This window comes from Phragmites australis, chromosome 12, assembly GCF_958298935.1.
Source record: "Phragmites australis chromosome 12, lpPhrAust1.1, whole genome shotgun sequence".
Taxonomy (NCBI): domain Eukaryota; kingdom Viridiplantae; phylum Streptophyta; class Magnoliopsida; order Poales; family Poaceae; genus Phragmites; species Phragmites australis.
Genome location: NC_084932.1, coordinates 10888430 through 10907338, shown reverse-complemented (window position 1 = coordinate 10907338; position 18909 = coordinate 10888430). Strand labels below are relative to the sequence as shown.

The 18909-nt window shown below is 40.0% G+C and overlaps 1 protein-coding gene across 2 annotated transcripts; it reads right to left on the bottom strand.

Moving 5' to 3' along the window:
- Positions 1-5333: 5333 nt before the first annotated feature.
- Positions 5334-9811, bottom strand: LOC133887089 (uncharacterized). 2 transcript variants are annotated; one of them, XM_062327004.1, is made up of 12 exons: positions 9679-9811; positions 9504-9559; positions 9359-9392; positions 8688-8786; positions 8441-8589; positions 8213-8251; positions 8041-8133; positions 7854-7952; positions 7528-7629; positions 7139-7222; positions 6338-6403; positions 5334-5632 (listed from the first exon to the last, which is right to left on the bottom strand). In XM_062327004.1, exons 1-12 carry the CDS (start codon positions 9755-9757, stop codon positions 5546-5548), a joined length of 987 nt encoding a protein of 328 aa, XP_062182988.1. In that variant the 5' UTR covers positions 9758-9811; the 3' UTR covers positions 5334-5545. The 2 variants fall into 2 exon arrangements, with proteins under 2 accessions (XP_062182988.1, XP_062182990.1); XM_062327006.1 differs by lacking the exon at positions 7528-7629.
- Between the last annotated feature and the right edge of the window lie 9098 nt (positions 9812-18909).

Sequence of the window (18909 nt, the reverse complement as noted above, 5' to 3'; positions counted from 1 at the left end):
CCATATTATGCATGAAGTTAGCTTAAATGTATAAATGAATTGACAATAATAACAATTGATAAATAAGGTTTGCATACCTCCGGAAACTCATAGATTACTCCATAAGACTACAAAAGATACCACTTGCAAACACATGTTAGTCTCAAAATTATAACACATGGGTAATGCTCCCTCTAAATATGTGCATACAAGTGTCGAATACTTGTGAGAGACATATACTTATCATTGATAACAATGGAAAATTTATCCTATATTTGAACTCATGGCACATAAAGAAAAATACTTGAAAACAAGTGCCATGAAAAGAACCTACAACTAACAAACCATGTAGGTTACTTATGGGTTATAGAGAAACACAAATAACCTACCATATAAAAAACCTACACTAGGCATTGTAAGAAAATAAACTATGCACATGCTAACATTACCTCTTTTATCTTTGTATGGGGATTTTGGGTATATGATGATCAATGTTTTCATCAAGATACCTAATCTTGTACGCTTGGCTTCTTTGCTTGAACTTTTACTTCATCTTATGCACCAAATCTCCAAATCCCTCCAGCCGACCCGTGGACTTGAAGTTTTCTTTGGAACCCAAACCGATTGTAGCCCCTTCATGTTGGTGATGACTTCCTTGATACCCAAATGGATTGGTTCAACCTCCAGTCTTTTCGCCCAATCATGTTTGCAACCACTTTGCAATTATCCTTCTTGTTAAGATTGTAGTGGTTGCTCTTGTAATTGATCTTGTAATTGTGCCTAGTGTAGATATTGGATGTCTTGTTTGAGATGTTCATCATTTTCTTCTTCTCCTTAGTTTCTTTCTTAACTTGTTTGCATTGGAAAGACTTATGACCTTCTTGATGACACTTGAAGCATGTTACGTAGACCCCTCCGTAAGCTTGTTCACCATGTTATCACAATTATCTTGAGGAGGTTGAATATGATTTTTACCCTTTAATCTTGCTAAGTCCTTCTTGAACTTCTCCACTTCTTGCTTGAGCATATGTCTCATCGCAAAGGAGTGAGCTAGATAAATTAATCAAATTATCACAAGAAGTAGAAGCATCTACCTTATGATTGGAATTAAAGAGAGATATAGATTACTTCAAATGGGTCTTAGGTTCAGATTCAATGTCCTCAAGTTTTGCCTCAAGCTCTTCATGCTCCTTTTTAGCAATTCAATTTGCTAAATAATTATTTATAATTAGAAACAAAGGTAGCATGAATTTCATTAAGGACATTAAATTTCTTAAGTTCTTTAGCTTGTTTCTTTAAGACTTTTTGTTGCTCATTGATTAATTCAAGAAGTTATTCTTGAGAAGGTGAATTCTCATCAGATTCATTATCACTTACTTCGCTTTCTATACCTTGGCCATAAGACACTCGTGTGATGATGAATTATGTGATAACGATCTTGAGAAAGAGCTTCTCTTGGAGGAGTGGATGATGAATCTCTCATCACTTGAGCTTGAATCTTCATTTTCACTCACCCATCTTCCTATACTTGCAAATGGTTTAGCTCTTCTCCTCATCTCCGTCTTGTTCTTGGTCTTCTTCCCCTTCTTGATATGATCAATTATGTTGACCAAGTCTTTAACGGAGTGTTGGGGATTATCTCCCGCCACCCTTACCTCGAAGGGAACCGCAGAGTCTACTGGAGATGCTGCATGATAGCCATTGTGCTTCTGTTGCGGGAGTTCGTCTGTCAGCCGCGGAGATCGTGGAGCGAAGTTGGTCTAAGGGTGCAGGCGCGCTCGCATCTTTGAGTTCCCGAACTGGCGAAGATGAAATCTCACGACCTTCGACTGACGGGCGAAGCCCTGGTTTGCGTCCCACATCATTTAGAGCAGGTGAAGACATGAGCTGACCTTCGTTGGAAGGCGAAGGCTATCCGACGTGCGTCCGGGCGAAGGAGGCTTCAGCGCCCTTCGAAGGGATGAACCACCTCGACACAGTGGGCCCGACTACGGTCGTCCTGGGTACTACTGCAATTATGCGATCATGCTCATTTGTACCATAATGCCCCCGGATATTCTGGGAATGTAGCAGGTTAGGGGGTAAGATGTGTAAACAGAACCTGTGGTCGCCGGGTACGGGCTATAAATAGAGCCACAGTGTAACCGGAAGGGGTAACCAAAAACTGTTTCACCTCCAGTACGTGTCACTCTGAGGGACCTTCGATATCTCCGTATCCGAAGGCCCACCTTGTCTGGGAACTCGATCCCAACACGGAGATTGGATGATCGATCTTGGCATTGATCCTCTTGATGTCCTTCTCTAATCTTGAGATGAGCTTGGTGATCTTAGGATCCATTTCTTTATCACTTGAGGTGTTTTGCTCATCTTCTTCATCGCTCTCTTCATCTTCATCACCATCATCTTCGCTTGAGCTTGACTCTTGCTCTTGCCTTCTCATCTTCTCTTTCATGTATGGGCAAAGAGTTTACTTGCTTGTGAGGGCAAGGTTTTTAGCATCGGATGAGGGAGAAGCTTCAACCCCCCATGTTCATGGTTATCTCATGAGCAGTGATTTTGCCAAGTACTTGGCTTGGAGTCATTTTACTAATATCATTGTTATCATAGATGACGTAGAAAATTAACTTGTACTTTGTAAGAAGAGCTTAATATATCCTTCTCATCACTTGATCGTCTCCAATTGACGTTAAACCTAGCCAATTGATCTCATTGATAAGAACTGAAACGTGAGTACATGTCTTTAGCACTTTAATAGGCAAGTTATTTAATGCTATTGAGCTTAGAGACTAGGTCATAATATTTCTCATTGCGCACATCTTTTATGCCTTCATGTATTTCAATGAGGTTAGCCTAAATATCATGTGCATCGGTGAGAGAATATACTCGATTGAATGTATCAACACATAGATCTAAATCTTTAGAATTTTCCAATGAGGGAAGTGAGTGCCGTCAAAATGTGGAGCATTACTGAAATCCACCCTACCCCGGACTTTATAACTCACTAGGTAAGCCTAACTGATCAAAAAGAGATATGATTAACTGATCAAAAGTATAGTCGTGGTCTCAAATGCCACTTGGATCGGTGTATCCTTGTGAAAGGTGTGAGCCCAGCATTGGTACCAATTGAAAGGGATCGGTGACATCCTAAGAGGAGATGGGTGAATTAGGATACCCAAATCTAATAGATTCTAGAAACATCACAGCATAAACCTATATCAATTTCTATCTAAATATGATATAGATTCATCTAGTGTGTCTGCTCTACCGCTCAAAAAGGTTTGCAATATATAGCCAATCCTAACAAACTACTCTAGAAAGGTAAAAAAGCATAGGTAGATTGAAAGTATGTAAATACGGAAACGTAAAGAAGGTAGATAGAACAAACTTGACACAAATAATTTTTATCCCGTGGTATCAATGGCATAAACGCCACCCCTGGTCCACATTGGAGCAACCACCTAAGCTATTTCTCCTGGATGGTACCCGATCACGACCCTTGAGCCATCTAGACCTCAAGTAGGTTGAGCCACCAAGCAACTAAGGTAAGGCTCACCACAAGCCTCTCTTTCGGTCACTTGCCGTGGTCTTCACTTCGGAGCTAGAGCCACCAAGTCGGAGGGTCAATAAGCTTGAGCCACCAAGGCTCACGGTGCCATCACTCCACACCAAATCACTCTACACCAATTAGTCGGAGGGTCAACAAGCTTAAGCCACCAAGGCTTACGAGTCGGCGAGTCATCAAGATTCCAAGATGTTGCTATACCATTTGGTATATGGTAGAATCACTCTTTGATCCACTCTTTAGGCAACAATACCTAACAACAACTCTCTTTAGTCTTAATAGCACTAATCACTTCCTAATCTTGTGCTAATTGACTTAGATGATCACTTTTAGTACTTTGGTTGCTTGAATGTCTTCTCAAGTATATATGAGCTTCTCTAAACTCCAGCACACTCAAATGATCGAGTGGGGGTGAGATGTTATTTATAGCCTCAAACCCGCGAAGTAGTTGTTGCCCAAAAAGTCATATTTTTCGTGAACACAAAATGTTCCGGCGTGCACCACTTCCAGACACCGGACCATTCGGTGTGTATCCATTCACAACCGTCGTTGCCAGCTGTCACTAGCCGTTAACTAGCCATTGCAGCTATGTGAATAATCTGGTAATTCCTTCGATGTAAGCACCAGGCCATCTGGCGTGTATATCACACTCTTCCACTGGACCGAAGGAAATCCCTTTAGATATTGCTCCGACGAAGCCTTCGGTGTATACACCGAACCATCTGACATGTACAACTCGAAATCTTCATCTGAGAAATACTCCGACATGTTCAACACTTCATCACCGGACCATCCGACGTATACAACTTCAAATTCCTACTTATAACAAAACATTCCGACATATACAAGCCTTTCAGCGCCGGACCATCCGGCGTATATATTTTTTCTAGGACTTGTCCAATTCAATCCAATCTTTGTCTCGCTTCGGTGATTTTTTCATGTGTTGCATCCATGAGACCTACTAAAACATATATTTGACAAATATATTAATTTTTTAACTATATAATTATTAATCACTAAAATCACATACATACCTAAAAATATCCATATTTGCTACAGAAATGCGAAAAATGTCTTAATGTTCTCCTTAGTTAGAGCTTTGTAACGCTAGCCAGAATTAAATAGGCCAGAGAAGCTATATCTTATACAATATACCACTCGGGGACGAAACCAAAACTAGGAAACCGTGCAGAGATGGATTATGTTGTATCATCAAACATAGTTGCTTACAAACTATAATTAATTCCTTTGGGAGCCTAGGAAATAAGAATACAATATTCCCTCTGTTTCACTGTATCTGTCCATGCCGAATGAAATCAAGAATCGATAAAAAGAAGCAATAAATCAGTCCACAATTAGGTGTCCACCCCTTAGCAACATGCAAATCTACATCAAGTGCTCTACATCCATTGATTTTTCTCCTCCAAAAACCAAACTTTGCATTTTAAGTCTCTTGGAAATAAGAGAACAATTATCATTATAAGGTAGGTGGACAGATATTATGAAATACTCCTGAGGAGGCCATGACCGTTGCACCGCTCAGTGGGCCACATGCCTGGCGTCTACCCTTTAGGCCAATTTTTACCTAATTGCCCATGCTAATATTGGAGATTTGGAGTGGTCTAATGTATTCAGTTAACAATTATTTCAACACTGAAGGGCATAATCGTTGTTTCAACATGGCGGGCCGATAACAATTATCTTTAATGAGTTATTATTGAATGCACACAGAAAATTTCAAAAACAGTACTTGATACTGCTGCTTCTAATGTGCAGTGGGTATCAAAGAAAATTCAGGTTCAACATGTTTGGATTATAATCATGCTTCACCGTGCCATTGCAATGAGTACATTTTTCACTAAACCATAAAGCTACTATCAATACTAAGGAGTAGCTCTGTTCCTTTTCAGTTTGAACTTTTTGCATGTAAGCATATACCAAAGCCGTGACTCAGCAAAACCAGAAAGATGTATCCCCTAGCAGTGGAGCGACGAGCAGCTTGGTTCACACTGACTTCTTGCCACCAAAAATGAGGTTCCAACTATAGGCGTTGCCTTTCTTTGCGGCCGCGTCCAGCCGTTTTGCACCAATCTGGACAAAATATGTTAATCGATACAGTATAATAATGGCAATGATATGTACAAATGTTTCTTCGGATCCTAAAAGAGTGCAAGAGGGCATGTTTAAGTTACCCTGCTGTCAGTTGTCACGATCACTAACAAATGAACGATTTTGCTTTTAAGATTATAGAGTTCTTTGTGTGGCGTCTATTTTGTGCAAAGTGCTAAGTGGGACAAGTGGAGAAAAATAATAGTGCCTTTTGAGACATTTTTGGAAGAACAAATTTGAAAGAATAAGATAACCATTTCTAGTTCTAGAGCTGTCTTCTTGTTTCATTTACTCTTGAAAGGCCCTTATTAATCGGTCTTCAATGTTGCATCAAGGAGACAGTGTTTTCTCCTAGATGCAACTTTGGCCATTTTTTTCTAGCATGGTAAATTTGTGTAAGTAACAGAAGTGTAAGACCATCAAAGTAATTCCATCATTAATCTTATTGCTTGATGTAACAAACAAAATCATAATAAGAATGTCATTGGTTAAAGATTAAATTTGGCTGCAGGATACCTACAATAACAAGTTTTTGTGACTGGATGTGTAATTTGGTTAAATTATATGATCAAGTTTCCCTAAAAAAAACAAATCTATGACCAGTAAGATAAGTGAAAGAACGGAAATAACAGACAGCAGCATTCACTTAACTAAACCATGCTGAATAAGACAGGATAAAAGAAATACCTTGTCCATAAGCCAGTAACCAATTGTTGGCATGTATTGCACCAAGTACATAACAGCCAGCACAGGCTACAAGCAAATCAGAGAGTTTCGCATTAAAAAATATGACTAAAACATTAAAATGTACCAGACTCCTGGGCATAAATTAGAAAGCTCATATGATATACGCACTTTCTTGTAGCAATATTATGCAATGTCAGTGGTAGAGCAGGTGTAACAACAAGGAGTTGCTAGAATCAGGATTTTAAATATTGGTTGGTTTTCTAGTTTTTGAATTTATAAATCATTAAATTTTATTGCAGAACATTCTGGTATATAAAAAATGCAATGACAATCCTACCGGTATTAATGTTTAGTTCAAAAAGGGGTTTAGGGTGATGAAAAAACAGTCTGGGCCGATTTTTTCCAGTTTTCAGTGAAACCGGCTTGTTTACACTGGTTAATGGAACACTGACTACAATCTAACGATGCAAAATATCTTGCCACAAAACCCCAATTTTACTACAATATAATGGTTTTCACCACTGCATGATTTGATTAGAGAAACCCATGTGTAACCAGATGCACTAGACTATTGCTGTTGGTATTGAATATCATTGCTTAAAAAAATAAAAATGCAGGCATAAATTTGCTATTTTATACCTGGTTAGATCATAGAAAACCATTATTTAAATACTTAGGAACCTTGAGACATAGTTATGTGCAGAATCTGATAGGATGACAAAATTAAAGACTTCATTCACAATAGTAGTGCAATCAATCATCAATAGTAGTGCAATCAATCATGTTCAAAATGAGATGTACCTGATATGATATCCATGCTTCTTTCAGTCCATGAGTTGCCGCAACAATCGTCAGTTCAGCACATCTTTCCACCGAAACACGTTTCTGCATGGGGGGAACAACAATGAGTAAAGGGGGCTGGGTAGTCCGAGTACCAAATTTTAAGTGTTAACAGCTAGGCAAGCAGTTAGGACCTGAGCAGATTGTGTTATCATAGGTATCAATAAAAAATATTATGCACCAGATGCTTTTTGTTTTCAGATGCACAAAAAGCTTGCTTTGAGATACACGCTAGACTTCAGAATATGACTACTACCAAGTGAGCAAGATGAAATTTGCATGGTTTCCTTTAGTGAGCTACCTTTTTATTGTCTGCAAAGATTAAAGAAGTCCAGGAAACTAGGAGTAACCTCAGAGGAATGTCTTTGTGACGAAGAGGCTACACCAGAAGATTGTGGTGTTTCAATCGGTCCAGGGCAGACAACAGTGACCTTAATGCCTTTGGTACATAACTGGAACATACAACAGTGAGAAGATTGAGTTATCTTATGAAAGCCATCCAACCACAAATTTTCATTTTTACCAGAAAAATAACAAACAGGAGTTTCAAAAAGGGAACAAAAAATTATTCATGAATACTTTTTTTTATAACATAAGTGATTAGATCTGATGTACTAAATTAGCATGCAGATACAATTTAGTATTACAGTGCAGCTTAATATGTGAAATTTAATACCTCAGAACGCAGCGAAGCAAAGAATCCGTTCAGAGCATGTTTGGAGGCAGAGTAAAGGGCCTGACCAGGAGCAGGAACCTTTCCGGCTGCACTGCTCATCTGTAAATGAATTAGCCACACCAATAGCCAAAATGAAACTGCAATGACCACGAGTTCCTATTGACAATTGAGTATTATTCAAAAATACCACAACAAAATGGCCCATCCCTCTATCCAGCATGGAAGGTACAAGAAGGCGAGTTAGAGTAATAGTTCCAAAGACATTGACATTAAAAGTAGCCTGTGGAACAAGAAACATTTGGAGGAATTTAGATTGCTGATAAAGGCATGAAGAACAAAGTATAATACAGTTCATATACCTTAAGGCCTTCCTCAGTTTCTTCCAGAGCTCCTCTTTTCTGCAATAAATTTGATTGATACATTTAGGAAGCACAAACTGATGATGACATAACGAGACTAAAGTGAATAGTATCTAGCAAATAATATCCATGAAAAACTAGTAACAATAAAACGCAATACAATAATTACGATGTTGATTGGCAAAGCGTTTAAAAAAGTAACAGGAAAATAAGGGTGATGATACATACTGGGCGTTCAAAGGCTGCATTGTGGATCATATAGTCAATGCCTGCATTGGAAAACAGTGATTCTGCTGCATGTACAACTTCTTTCAGAGATTCTTCACCACATGATAAATCCATGGGTAACACTTCAACTCTGCTATCTGGATTCTTGCCTTTGAAGAGTAAATCGAATTTGGTTCAGATCATCAGATTTCAACTTCCCCACTAAAGGAAGAATTTAAGAAACACCACGGATATTTTGCAAACTTACTGACGATGTTTTGTTTCACTCTCTCAAGCTCGTTCTTATTACGTGCAGATAGTATCAGCTTTGCTCCTAAACTGGCAAACTGCACTGCAAGAACCTCCCCTGAAATTACAAGAAAGCATTTATATCTGATTATCGTTAAATACTATGCTAAAATTGATCAGAAAACCACATCAATCGACGATCATATATGTTAACTCGTCAAAGTTGACAGTGATCCTATGAACCCTTCACAGTATATCTAGCTTGAAGAAGATCTAGGTGAACTGATTAAACAATATCACAGTAAAGTAAACCTATAACTATTGAGCTTCAAATCTTCGCAGTACGATTCATCAATGAACCAAAAGGTAAGTTGCAAACTCAAACGCCTTTTATCTACAGGTTTATGCATCCATGGTGCATATATCCTCAGTCAGGATAGTGAGTCTCCCTCTCTGACTGATGCAGCTCAGACCCAGGAAACCTGTGCAGATGAATGTTGGCCCATTGTTTCAGAACTAAATGCTGTATTGCAAGAGTCTCTAAGTATAATAACTTAAATCAAGTTCCATCGCTCCACTCCACGCTCGTAAAGTTACACCTACGACTCTGCGTAGAACCTAGCGCAGCTCAACAAACAAAACTTGGTACTGAAATCCACCAAATTGAAGCGCTTAAGAACCGTTACTCACCAATCCCACGGCTCGCTCCAGTGATCCACACGACCTGGAGGACAACCAAGAAAGCAAAACCAAACCAACGGAATTAATTCAGAGAACGAATCCAACGGGATCAGTCACAAAAGCGGAAGCAAACAAGCAGGCACCCAGGAACGACCTTGCCGTCCACTCTCTCCCGCCGCGGCGGGCCGCGCGACACGAGCGTCAAGTCCCCTGGAGCCCAGCCAAGAACGAACAAGAGAGATGAACCCCAGTGAAAGGGGAAACGAGAGAGAGAGAGAGAGAGAGAGAGCGCGCAACGAATCAAATTGAAACGAGGGGGGTGAGGGTACCATCGACGGCGGTGGCGAACTTGAAGAGGAGGAAGGCGGCGGCGCCGGCGAGGAGGGCGAAGATGAGGGCTAGGAGCATTCTCGGCTGCGCGGGTCCTCTTGGTTCTGCTGTGGTTTCCCCGGACCGATTGTGCTGTTGATGATGTTTTCTACATATTATTTAATTATTTATTATTTTTATTATGTGTTAATTCGACGTTGACATATAAAACTATCTGAGTTACTGTTATTAGATCATGATAACAAATCTGTCACCACTTTCGACGTTGACATATAAAACTATCTGAATTTGGCTCGCCAAACTGGAGTACCTCGTTTGCTGCATGATATTTTTAATAGCATTCTCCTTCATTGACAAGCGGGACCCATAGCTTCTACACGTAGTTACAGCTTATCCACTGGGCTACGGCTCATGTTATGAATATGAAATAGAAAGTACCTTAATTAGTTCAGAAATTTCGAATTTGTACATTTTTTGGCCAGAATTTGGAATGAAAATTTAGAAATCCACGAATTACGTGAATTTTTGCCTATGAACAAAATCTTTAGCAAACCGGAATGCAAATCCCTTATCATGATATGCTACAATTTATGGTCTTTTAATGTAGGAATATCAGAACATAGAGCAGAAAAAACAAACGATTTCCACAAGGGATCCCAAAGCACAGGAAAAGCGGGAATAACCGATAGAGCGGGAAAAAAACGTTGGAATTTGAAGATTGAAATTGACACAAACGTAACTTTCCACGAGGGTCCTCTAAAAATTTCTAGGTAACAAGCCATTCTATATGAATATCATAGGTTTTTTGAACAATTTTCGTACAATTTGTAAAAGCTCAATCCTTTGTTTCAGTTTCAAAGAAAAAAATCCATAGAATTTCAATTCTTTAAAACATAGTAGAAAAACTGGACTAAGCAGCACTTTAACAAAGGGTAAAATAAAAACATTGGAAAGCTACAAATCATAGTGAGTGGAAATGGATCACACACCCTGTAGCTAGAACCAAAAATAGTTGACCAACTGGACTAGACCCTTTGTTATGCTATAAAATGGATAGAAAGTTATATTATCTAGAATTTACTGATAAATTATACCACCCCATAATTCTTAAACCCTGATCTAACCTGTGGTTCTTACCTGTTTAACTAATGAACCACGAATCGGTGACCTCATGGTTGATCATTGGTCTGACTTTTGGTACTTCAAAGTTCTTTCATTTTTTCCTTTCTTTCAAAGAGGGCCTTGTTACCTCTAAGGGGATGTATAATAGAAGAGAAAGCGCATTGCCTTTTTTTAAGGGAGAAATAGGGAGATATATTAATTAAGGAGCAAAGTTGTTACAAGGTAACTCAAGTATCTCCATATAACACATGTCAGGGTGACTGATCTTCAAACCGCACAATGATTATTCCTCTTAGCCAAATGCGCGAGTTCATGTATAACTTTATTGCAATCCCACCGAAGTTTAGCAAACTGTACTTGAGGAAAAAGATGCGGTATCGACTTGATCTCCTTGATGATATTGCACCATTTGATTCTGTTCTCCATCGTCGAGGTTAAGGTATCAACCACGACCAAGCAATCTGATTCTAGGATTGATGGCTTCCGCGTCAACTCTGTGTTTCTACCTCCACCGTTGCTTCACAATGCTGAATTATTCGCCAATCATTTAGATCAATCTGCCCCTATATGGTCGCGAACGACAACACCCACGCTAGCCTCGCCCGAGCTTTCCTAGAACGCAACGTCCACATTGATTCTGCACCATCCCACCGGAGGGGGTTCCCATTTAGTCATAGGTTGTCCAGAGCATCCAATTGAAGTGCCATTGCGTTTGGCTACTCTTTCATGGTTGTTGTAGCCAACATCCAGGTGGCTCAGCAGTAGAAGGCAGCTTCGACAAAGTACGCCACTGTTGGGCGTCCAACACACGAAGGCAGGAACCAACAGAAGAGTGCACGGGGGGTTTAGCGCGTGCGTTTTGTGTGAGTGAATGTGTAAGCATTCCATTGGATGACTAAGCTATGGGACCAGTTGGTCAGTGTGTAGGCATGTGGGATAAAAGATGTTGTATTGTTACCAGAGAGGATTAATGAACGAAAAGTAAATACTCCCTCCGCCTAAACCTCTACTCTTTTTCTCTGCTCTTCTTCTGGAACCTTCCTGCTCTTGTTTTGATGATTGTCGACATCTCACCAGCATTACATTGGTATCAAAGCCTGGCGTCTGCTTCTCACGTTCTCTCAGCCTTGAGTGGTAAAATTCCAAGGGGAAGGTTGTCATGATTTCGATTGCAACTGTAAATCCGTTACTTGGTTCGCTCGAGTTGGAGGAGAAGCAACAACAGCGCCCATCAAACATGGTGATCAAGTCTGGCAAGTGGTCAAAGCCATGGACAATTTCCATAGGAGGCTGGTGGATTGTCTTCAGCAGAACTTGGATCGGATCAAGGCCAAGGCGGATGGTGTTGATCAGTTGAAGGAGAAATTGGAGGCGCTGGATTCGATGGTGTCGACGTAAGTTGAACATCTCGATTAGCTGCTGCAGGCGAAGGTAGATTTGTTGATGGTTTCCATCGGTAAGATCCAACAGGAGCAGGAATTAGTGGTGGTCATGGGTGCGCTTAGGAGGCCGGGATCGTTGTCGTTGGTGATTTCGGCTAAGGACGACATCATGGGTGAGCATAGCTTCACAAGGTCAGCACCACCACCACCACCACCAATTATGTTACATGTTCAGCCCAACCACATCACACACCAATCCAGTACCTCTAGCCGTTCATGGATGCCCAAAATGGAGTTCCCAAAATTTGATGGATCTGATGTCAGAGTTTGGATTGACAAGTGTGAATCGTTCTTCGAGCTCTATCAGATACCACATGGATTTCAGGTGCCAGTGGCAACCATGTACATGAGTGGCCATGTAGCACTCTAGTACCAGTCCTTTAAGATTGAACATGTTTGTTTTCATGGGATCAACTGAAGCAAGCCCTGGTGACTGAGTTAGACACACACACAAGGATAAGGTTACTGAACTCCTGTTACTAAAACAATCAAGTTCAGTGGATGAATACAAGAAACAATTTGAGGGATTGGTCCACCATATCAAACTATTTGATCACTCTATCAGTGAAACTGTCCTTGTTTCACAATTTATACTTGGATTGAAGGAGGAACTTCGAGATGCAGTGGAGATGCAATTGCCTGAATCCGTTAACCGCGCAGCTCAATATGCAACCATACAGGAAGATGTGCTAGACAGAAGTAAAAGGGCACCCTCCAAGACATATCATGCAAGAGCTTACCTGACAAACACACAACCAAACCAAAACCCAAGACATCATGGCATACTGGTGACTTATGGAAGGCCAAACAGTTGAGGGAATACCGCAAGGGCAATGGGCTTTGTTACAGATGTGGTGACCAGTATACTCCATCCCATAAATGTACAAATCCAACAGAAGGCCAAGTCCATTCCATTGATGCTACTTCTTGTGATAGTCGACTGATCATCTATGAGGAACTGTTGGATACACTGCAAGAGGTGCACCAAGCTGGTTCAGAAGCATTTCTCTCCCTAAATGCCATATCAGGTACTGATCACCCTAAATCAATACAATTAAGAGCTCTAACAGCAAATCAAGTACTTTTGGTATTGGTAGACTCAGGGAGCAATCACACATTCATCAATTCGCACTTATTGCCTAGAGTTAAAAATCAACCAACTACTATCCTTGCACTGAAAGTCAAAGTGGCTAATCGCATCTTGACTTCTAACATTGAAATACCTAACTTCAGCTGGTGGATTCAAGGCTATACATTCACAAATCCTGCAAAAGTGCTACCCCTTGGAGGCTATGACTTAATTCTAGGTTAGATTGGTTGGAAAGGTTTAGGCCTATGAAGTGTGACTGGTTATACAAATGAATCAAATTTGAATATCAGGATCAAATGGTCAGACTATAAGGAGTATTGCCAACTGAAAATTTTTAATTACTGGAAGTACAAACTAAACAACTGAGCAAATGGTATACTGGTAATGAGGTTTGGGCCGCAATAGTCATCAAATCTGAAGAACCAGCCCATATGCTTGCTACAACACATTTATCTCCACAAATTCATGTTATGCTGCATACATTCAATACAGTTTTTAGAGAACCTAAAGAGCTACCACCCAAATGTGTGTATGATCATGCCATATCCTTATTTCTAGGCTCTACTTCTATGAATTGTAGGCCATATAGATATACTCCACTGCATAAAGATGAGATAGAAAGGCAGGTCAATGCAATGTTAAAGGCATGCATCATTACACCTAGTCTCAGCCCATTTGCAAGAAAAAAGATGGTTCATGGTGATTCTGTGTGGATTATAGGAAGCTCAATGCACTTACAATCAAAAACAAATTTTCAATGCTAATAGCAGATGTTCACAAAGCTGGACCTTTATTGTGGATTTCATCAAATTAGAATGCTAGATGAAGATGAGCCAAAAACAACATTCAAAATGCACCATCGACACTTCCAATTCAAGGTGATACCCTTTGGTCTTACTAATACTCCTGCCACTTTTCAATACCTTATGAATAGTGTATTTGCAACATATTTGAGAAAAAATATATTAGTCTTCATGGATGATATTATAGTCTATAGCAAATCATTGGAAGATCATATAAAGCACTTAGAGTTAGTCTTTCAGACTCTATAGGACAATCAATTGTTTGTTCAGTCTATCAAGTGCTCCTTTGATTAAACAAAGCTAGAATACCTCGGCCATATTGTTTTTGATTAGGGTATATCCACTATCCCTGACAAAACTACTGCAATGACTCACTGGCCATAACCAACAAACTTTATTGAATTGAGGGGCTTCTTGGGTTTGGCCAATTATTATAGAAAAATTTTCAAATACCATGCTATAATTGCCAAGCCACTCAATGATTTGTTGAAAAAGAGGTCAATTGAATGGACACAACAACAACAACACATACAACTTTTCACTAGCTCAAACAAGCCATGAGTTCCACACCAGTTCTAGCAGTATCAAATTTTTAGAAGCCCTTTGAATTGAAAACTGATGCATGTGACACTAGTATTGGTGTTGTTCTAACTCAAGGTGGACAACCATTGTCTTATTTCAGTAAAGCCCTAGGGTGGTGAACCAAAAATTACCCACCTATGAAAAGGAATTCATTGCAATTATGATGGATACATGGAGACCTAACCTTATGAGAGGTCCATTCACCATCAAGAGACACCACAAGAGACTCTACCACCTCAATGAGCAACAACTTACCACTGAATTACAAAAGAAGGCTATGACCAAATTGATGGTCCTGCAGTTCAATTTCCAGTAAAAAAGCGGATGGAAAACAAAGCTATTGATGCATTGTCCAGAGTGGGGCATTTCTTTGAGCTTCAAGCAATTTCAGTGTGTCAACCAAAGTGGATAGAAGAGCACTACTACAAAAAAATGCCTTCACTGCCGGCTCTAAAGTAGCCTTCACTGCTAGTTTTGGAACTGGTAGTGGGCAACAGACAGTGATAGTTGCCCAGGGACCAACAGTGAAGGTGTTATCACTGCCGGCAGAAGTCTTTAGTTTGATACCCCATCATGTTTGCAACTGAAATAACCACTAATTACAACAGGTGTGCTAAGTAATGTACATAAAAACATATAGATTCTCATCCAATATCTGTCTTCGCAACTCATGAAATTCTCCTCTCATGTTTGATGCCCCATCATGTCCTTACCCGCGTAATTTAGACATAGACAAACCATAGAAAGCAAACATACCATCCAAAGCTTCCTTCAGAAAGACGATGTTGTGTCAGCAACATTCTCAAGACTAAGAAATCTCTTAGTCACTTGACCCTGTGAATTGACATACCAAAGCATGAAGGAAGAAACATTGTAAGTGATTAATATGGTGAGCCTTCAAATAAAATACAGCAAACTAAACATTAGATACTAACCTCAAAACTACAACTATTTGCTCCTTGATAGATGCATCTCGAGTCTCATCAATAAGAATAGAGAAATGACTATCCCTAATATCTGCAATAATGGCTTCGGTGTTTTTTTGTGCACAAGCTTTGCACAAGTCTTATTGAATTTCAGGTGAAGTCATTTGATTGTAACGAAGTAGATGTGCAACATTTTTATCCTTGGCTTTATACCATTCTATCAACTCAAAAAGTTTTCCTTGTTGCTTGAGCTAGAAGACTTGTCATGTCAACGAAAAGCATGTGCTTGTAATAGAAGAAATCTTATAGCACCTAATATAACAAGCATACAACCTTTGTATTCATCATCTTTCTTCTTTTTTCCACTAGTCATCACATATGACACGCTTTGCCTCTGATTTTTGTAAGCCTCATAATGCCTTCTTGCATTATTATGAGCTATGCCTTTAGCATGATCATTTAGACTTGTAGTTCCATCTTTCCATCTACGAAACCCAACATTGGTGAAGGATTTGATATCGAAGTTTTCAACTCTTGGTTGTTTAAAAAGGAAACAATAAAAACAAAAGGCAACATCCTTAGCAACATTGTATTCCAACCAAGCATGACTTTTGAACCATCCTTCATGAAAACTCCTATTACATTTGTTTATTACACTTTATGGATAATTATGACCTTTTGGTTGGCATGGACCCATCAAAATATACTCCTTTTTGGTAGCATCCCTAATGTTCGGATCCATTTGCTCAATTGATATGCGAAGACCAGGATCAACAACAATTTAATTGGAATTAGGTACAACACGAGGATTGACATTAGCATTGCTAGCTCCAGTTGTTTCTACCGTTTCTTGTTCTTCATTTTTTGGTTTTAGAGGAGGTTGGATAGCTCGTATTATAGGAGTAGGAGTAGGAGCATAGTAAGATGACAATGTCTTGGCCCTCTTCATTGTGTAATTCTAGTACCAATTATCTAGAAGATGCAACATAAATATAATCATATTTCTTTTTAATGTGTGCAAATAATACACATTATAAATATCATCTTGCAATCAATTTAATCAGATTTTATTACCAAAATATAAAAGTCAAAATGTAAATTTAATCAGTAAATGACAATATCTTGGGGAATGGGGATCAAGAGATGGAGCGGGTTAGCATGCAACTCTGGAGGCTGAGACGATGGACTCCCACCCGGAGAGAAGCTAGGCCTGGCCTGGACAATCCGCTGGCCGCCAGGGCCATGGGCTAAGCGAAGCCTGGGCCAACCAATGAAATAGCATCTTGGGCCTGAAAAAATTAGGGGGATACTCATTTTTTGGGCCACGACTGGGCCCACAGCCCCAGTTGCCCAAGCCCAAAATCCACTACTAACTTCGGGAAGCAGCTGCTAAAGGAATCGCCAGAGGAGAGTTCGAAGCGGATCACCACGCTGGAGAAGAAGACGGCATCAACTCCACCACCACTGCCTCCTCCACCATTTCCTCCTCCGATTTGTACCATGGGAAGCAAGGGGTCACCGCCAACTCTTGAGCGGAAGACCAGTCCTGTATCTGAGGCTAGCGGCCACCGTGTCAACATGAGGAACCGGGGGGTTGTTGGGGGAATACTTGGTATTCCTCTGCATCCTCCAAACATTGGTGCATCCCATTCCACCCATGTTATGCCTAATTTTCGTTGGGATCTAGTGTTAGGGAAGTATTTTGAGTCGAATTCAAGGTCACCACAGCAACCACACTTTTACACTCCTCACAAAAGCCTACCCAAGCTTGATTTCCCCAAATTAAGTGGAGACAACCCAAGAATTTAGCGTTGCAAATGTAAGTGTACTTTGATGTTTTTAGTGTGTCTCCAGCCTTAAAAACTAGATTTGCCACTCTCAACTTCACTGATAAAGCTGTCCTATGGTTAGAGATAGTTGAAACCCAACACAAAATTGAGGAGTGGGATGAGTTGTGTTAGTTGATTTTCACTCATTGGGATAAGGATCAACATCACATTTTTGTGCGTCAGATCCTTGCTCTTCGGCTACTAGCCAAGTGTTTTGAGGAACATCGAGTGTTTTGAGGAACTTCATCACCAAATTCTCTTTCATGATCCCACTACTAGCCAAGTGTTCTTTGTTTCTCACTTTTTGGAGGGCTTAAGAGAAGATATTCGTGTTGTTATTGCTTTACACCGTCCTCTCGATATGGATACTGTGTATGCTCTTGCAATGTTGCAGGAGGAAGAATTGAGATCAAATAAGTGTCATGGGTTTTCTTGCTTTGATTCTCGGGATATCGGTTGAGCATGCTCCAAGTTTGGAGGTTCTCATGATAAAAACAAGGATGGTAAAAGTTCTGATGAGTACAAGAAAGAAGACTCTACAAGAGTTGATGATAAGTTGGCCACATTGAAAGTTTATCGAAGATCCAAAGGCTTGTACTTCACCTGTGGAGATAAACGGAATAAAAATCACACCTGCCTATCTCAAGTGTCAGTTCACGTGATTGAAGAGCTATTAGAAGTTATGAAAATTACTGATAGCCCTTATCATGATGATGGTAGTTATTCAGAGGAAGGGGCAGAGCTTATGGTAGTGGAGATCAATTCCCTTTCACCTAAAAAGCAGATCAAGAGGCGCACTATGAGGTTGCATGGACTTATTGGCAAACAATAAGCAAAATCTAAACATGTTAAGTTACCAGGTCTCCTTCAGCCCTTGCCAATTCCCAAGCAAGCATGTTCAATTGTGAGTATGGATTTTATTGTAGGGTTGCCGAAATCTAATAACCATAATTCTATCTTGGTGGCCATTGATAAGTTTTCTAAATATGCCCATTTTTTGCCATTGGCGCATCCTTTCTCAGCAATGTGTTGATCAATAACTCAACATTGTTTATCGGTTGCATGGTCTTCCAGAATCAATCATCTCAGACCGTGACCATATTTTTACAAGCAATCCGTGGAGGGAACTCTTCAAGTTATCAGACACTCAGTTGATGATGAGTTCTTCATAGCATCCATAAAATGATGGGCAAACATAGCACTTAAATCAATGTGTTGAAGCCTTTCTATGATGTTCTCTCCATTCTTGCCCAAAGCGTTGGTTTTGGTGGCTGCCGTTGGTCGAGTACTGGTATAACACTACTTACTAGTCTGTCATTGGTCGTACTCCATTTGAGGTACTTTATTGACATCCTCCTCACCATTTTGGTGTGTCTAACCTCAATGCACGCTCTGTTCCTGACCTGGAAGGATGGTCGAAAGAGAGAGAGAAGTTA

Coding starts and splice junctions, on each gene's coding strand:
- LOC133887089 (XM_062327004.1), bottom strand. CDS start 9,757: ATGCTCCTAGCCCTCATCTTCGCCCTCCTCGCCGGCGCCGCCGCCTTC. Junction 8,590..8,687: donor AGTGAAACAAAACATCGTCA/GTAAGTTTGCAA, acceptor TACTCTTCAAAG/GCAAGAATCCAGATAGCAGA. Junction 7,223..7,527: donor CACAAAGACATTCCTCTGAG/GTTACTCCTAGT, acceptor CCCCCCATGCAG/AAACGTGTTTCGGTGGAAAG.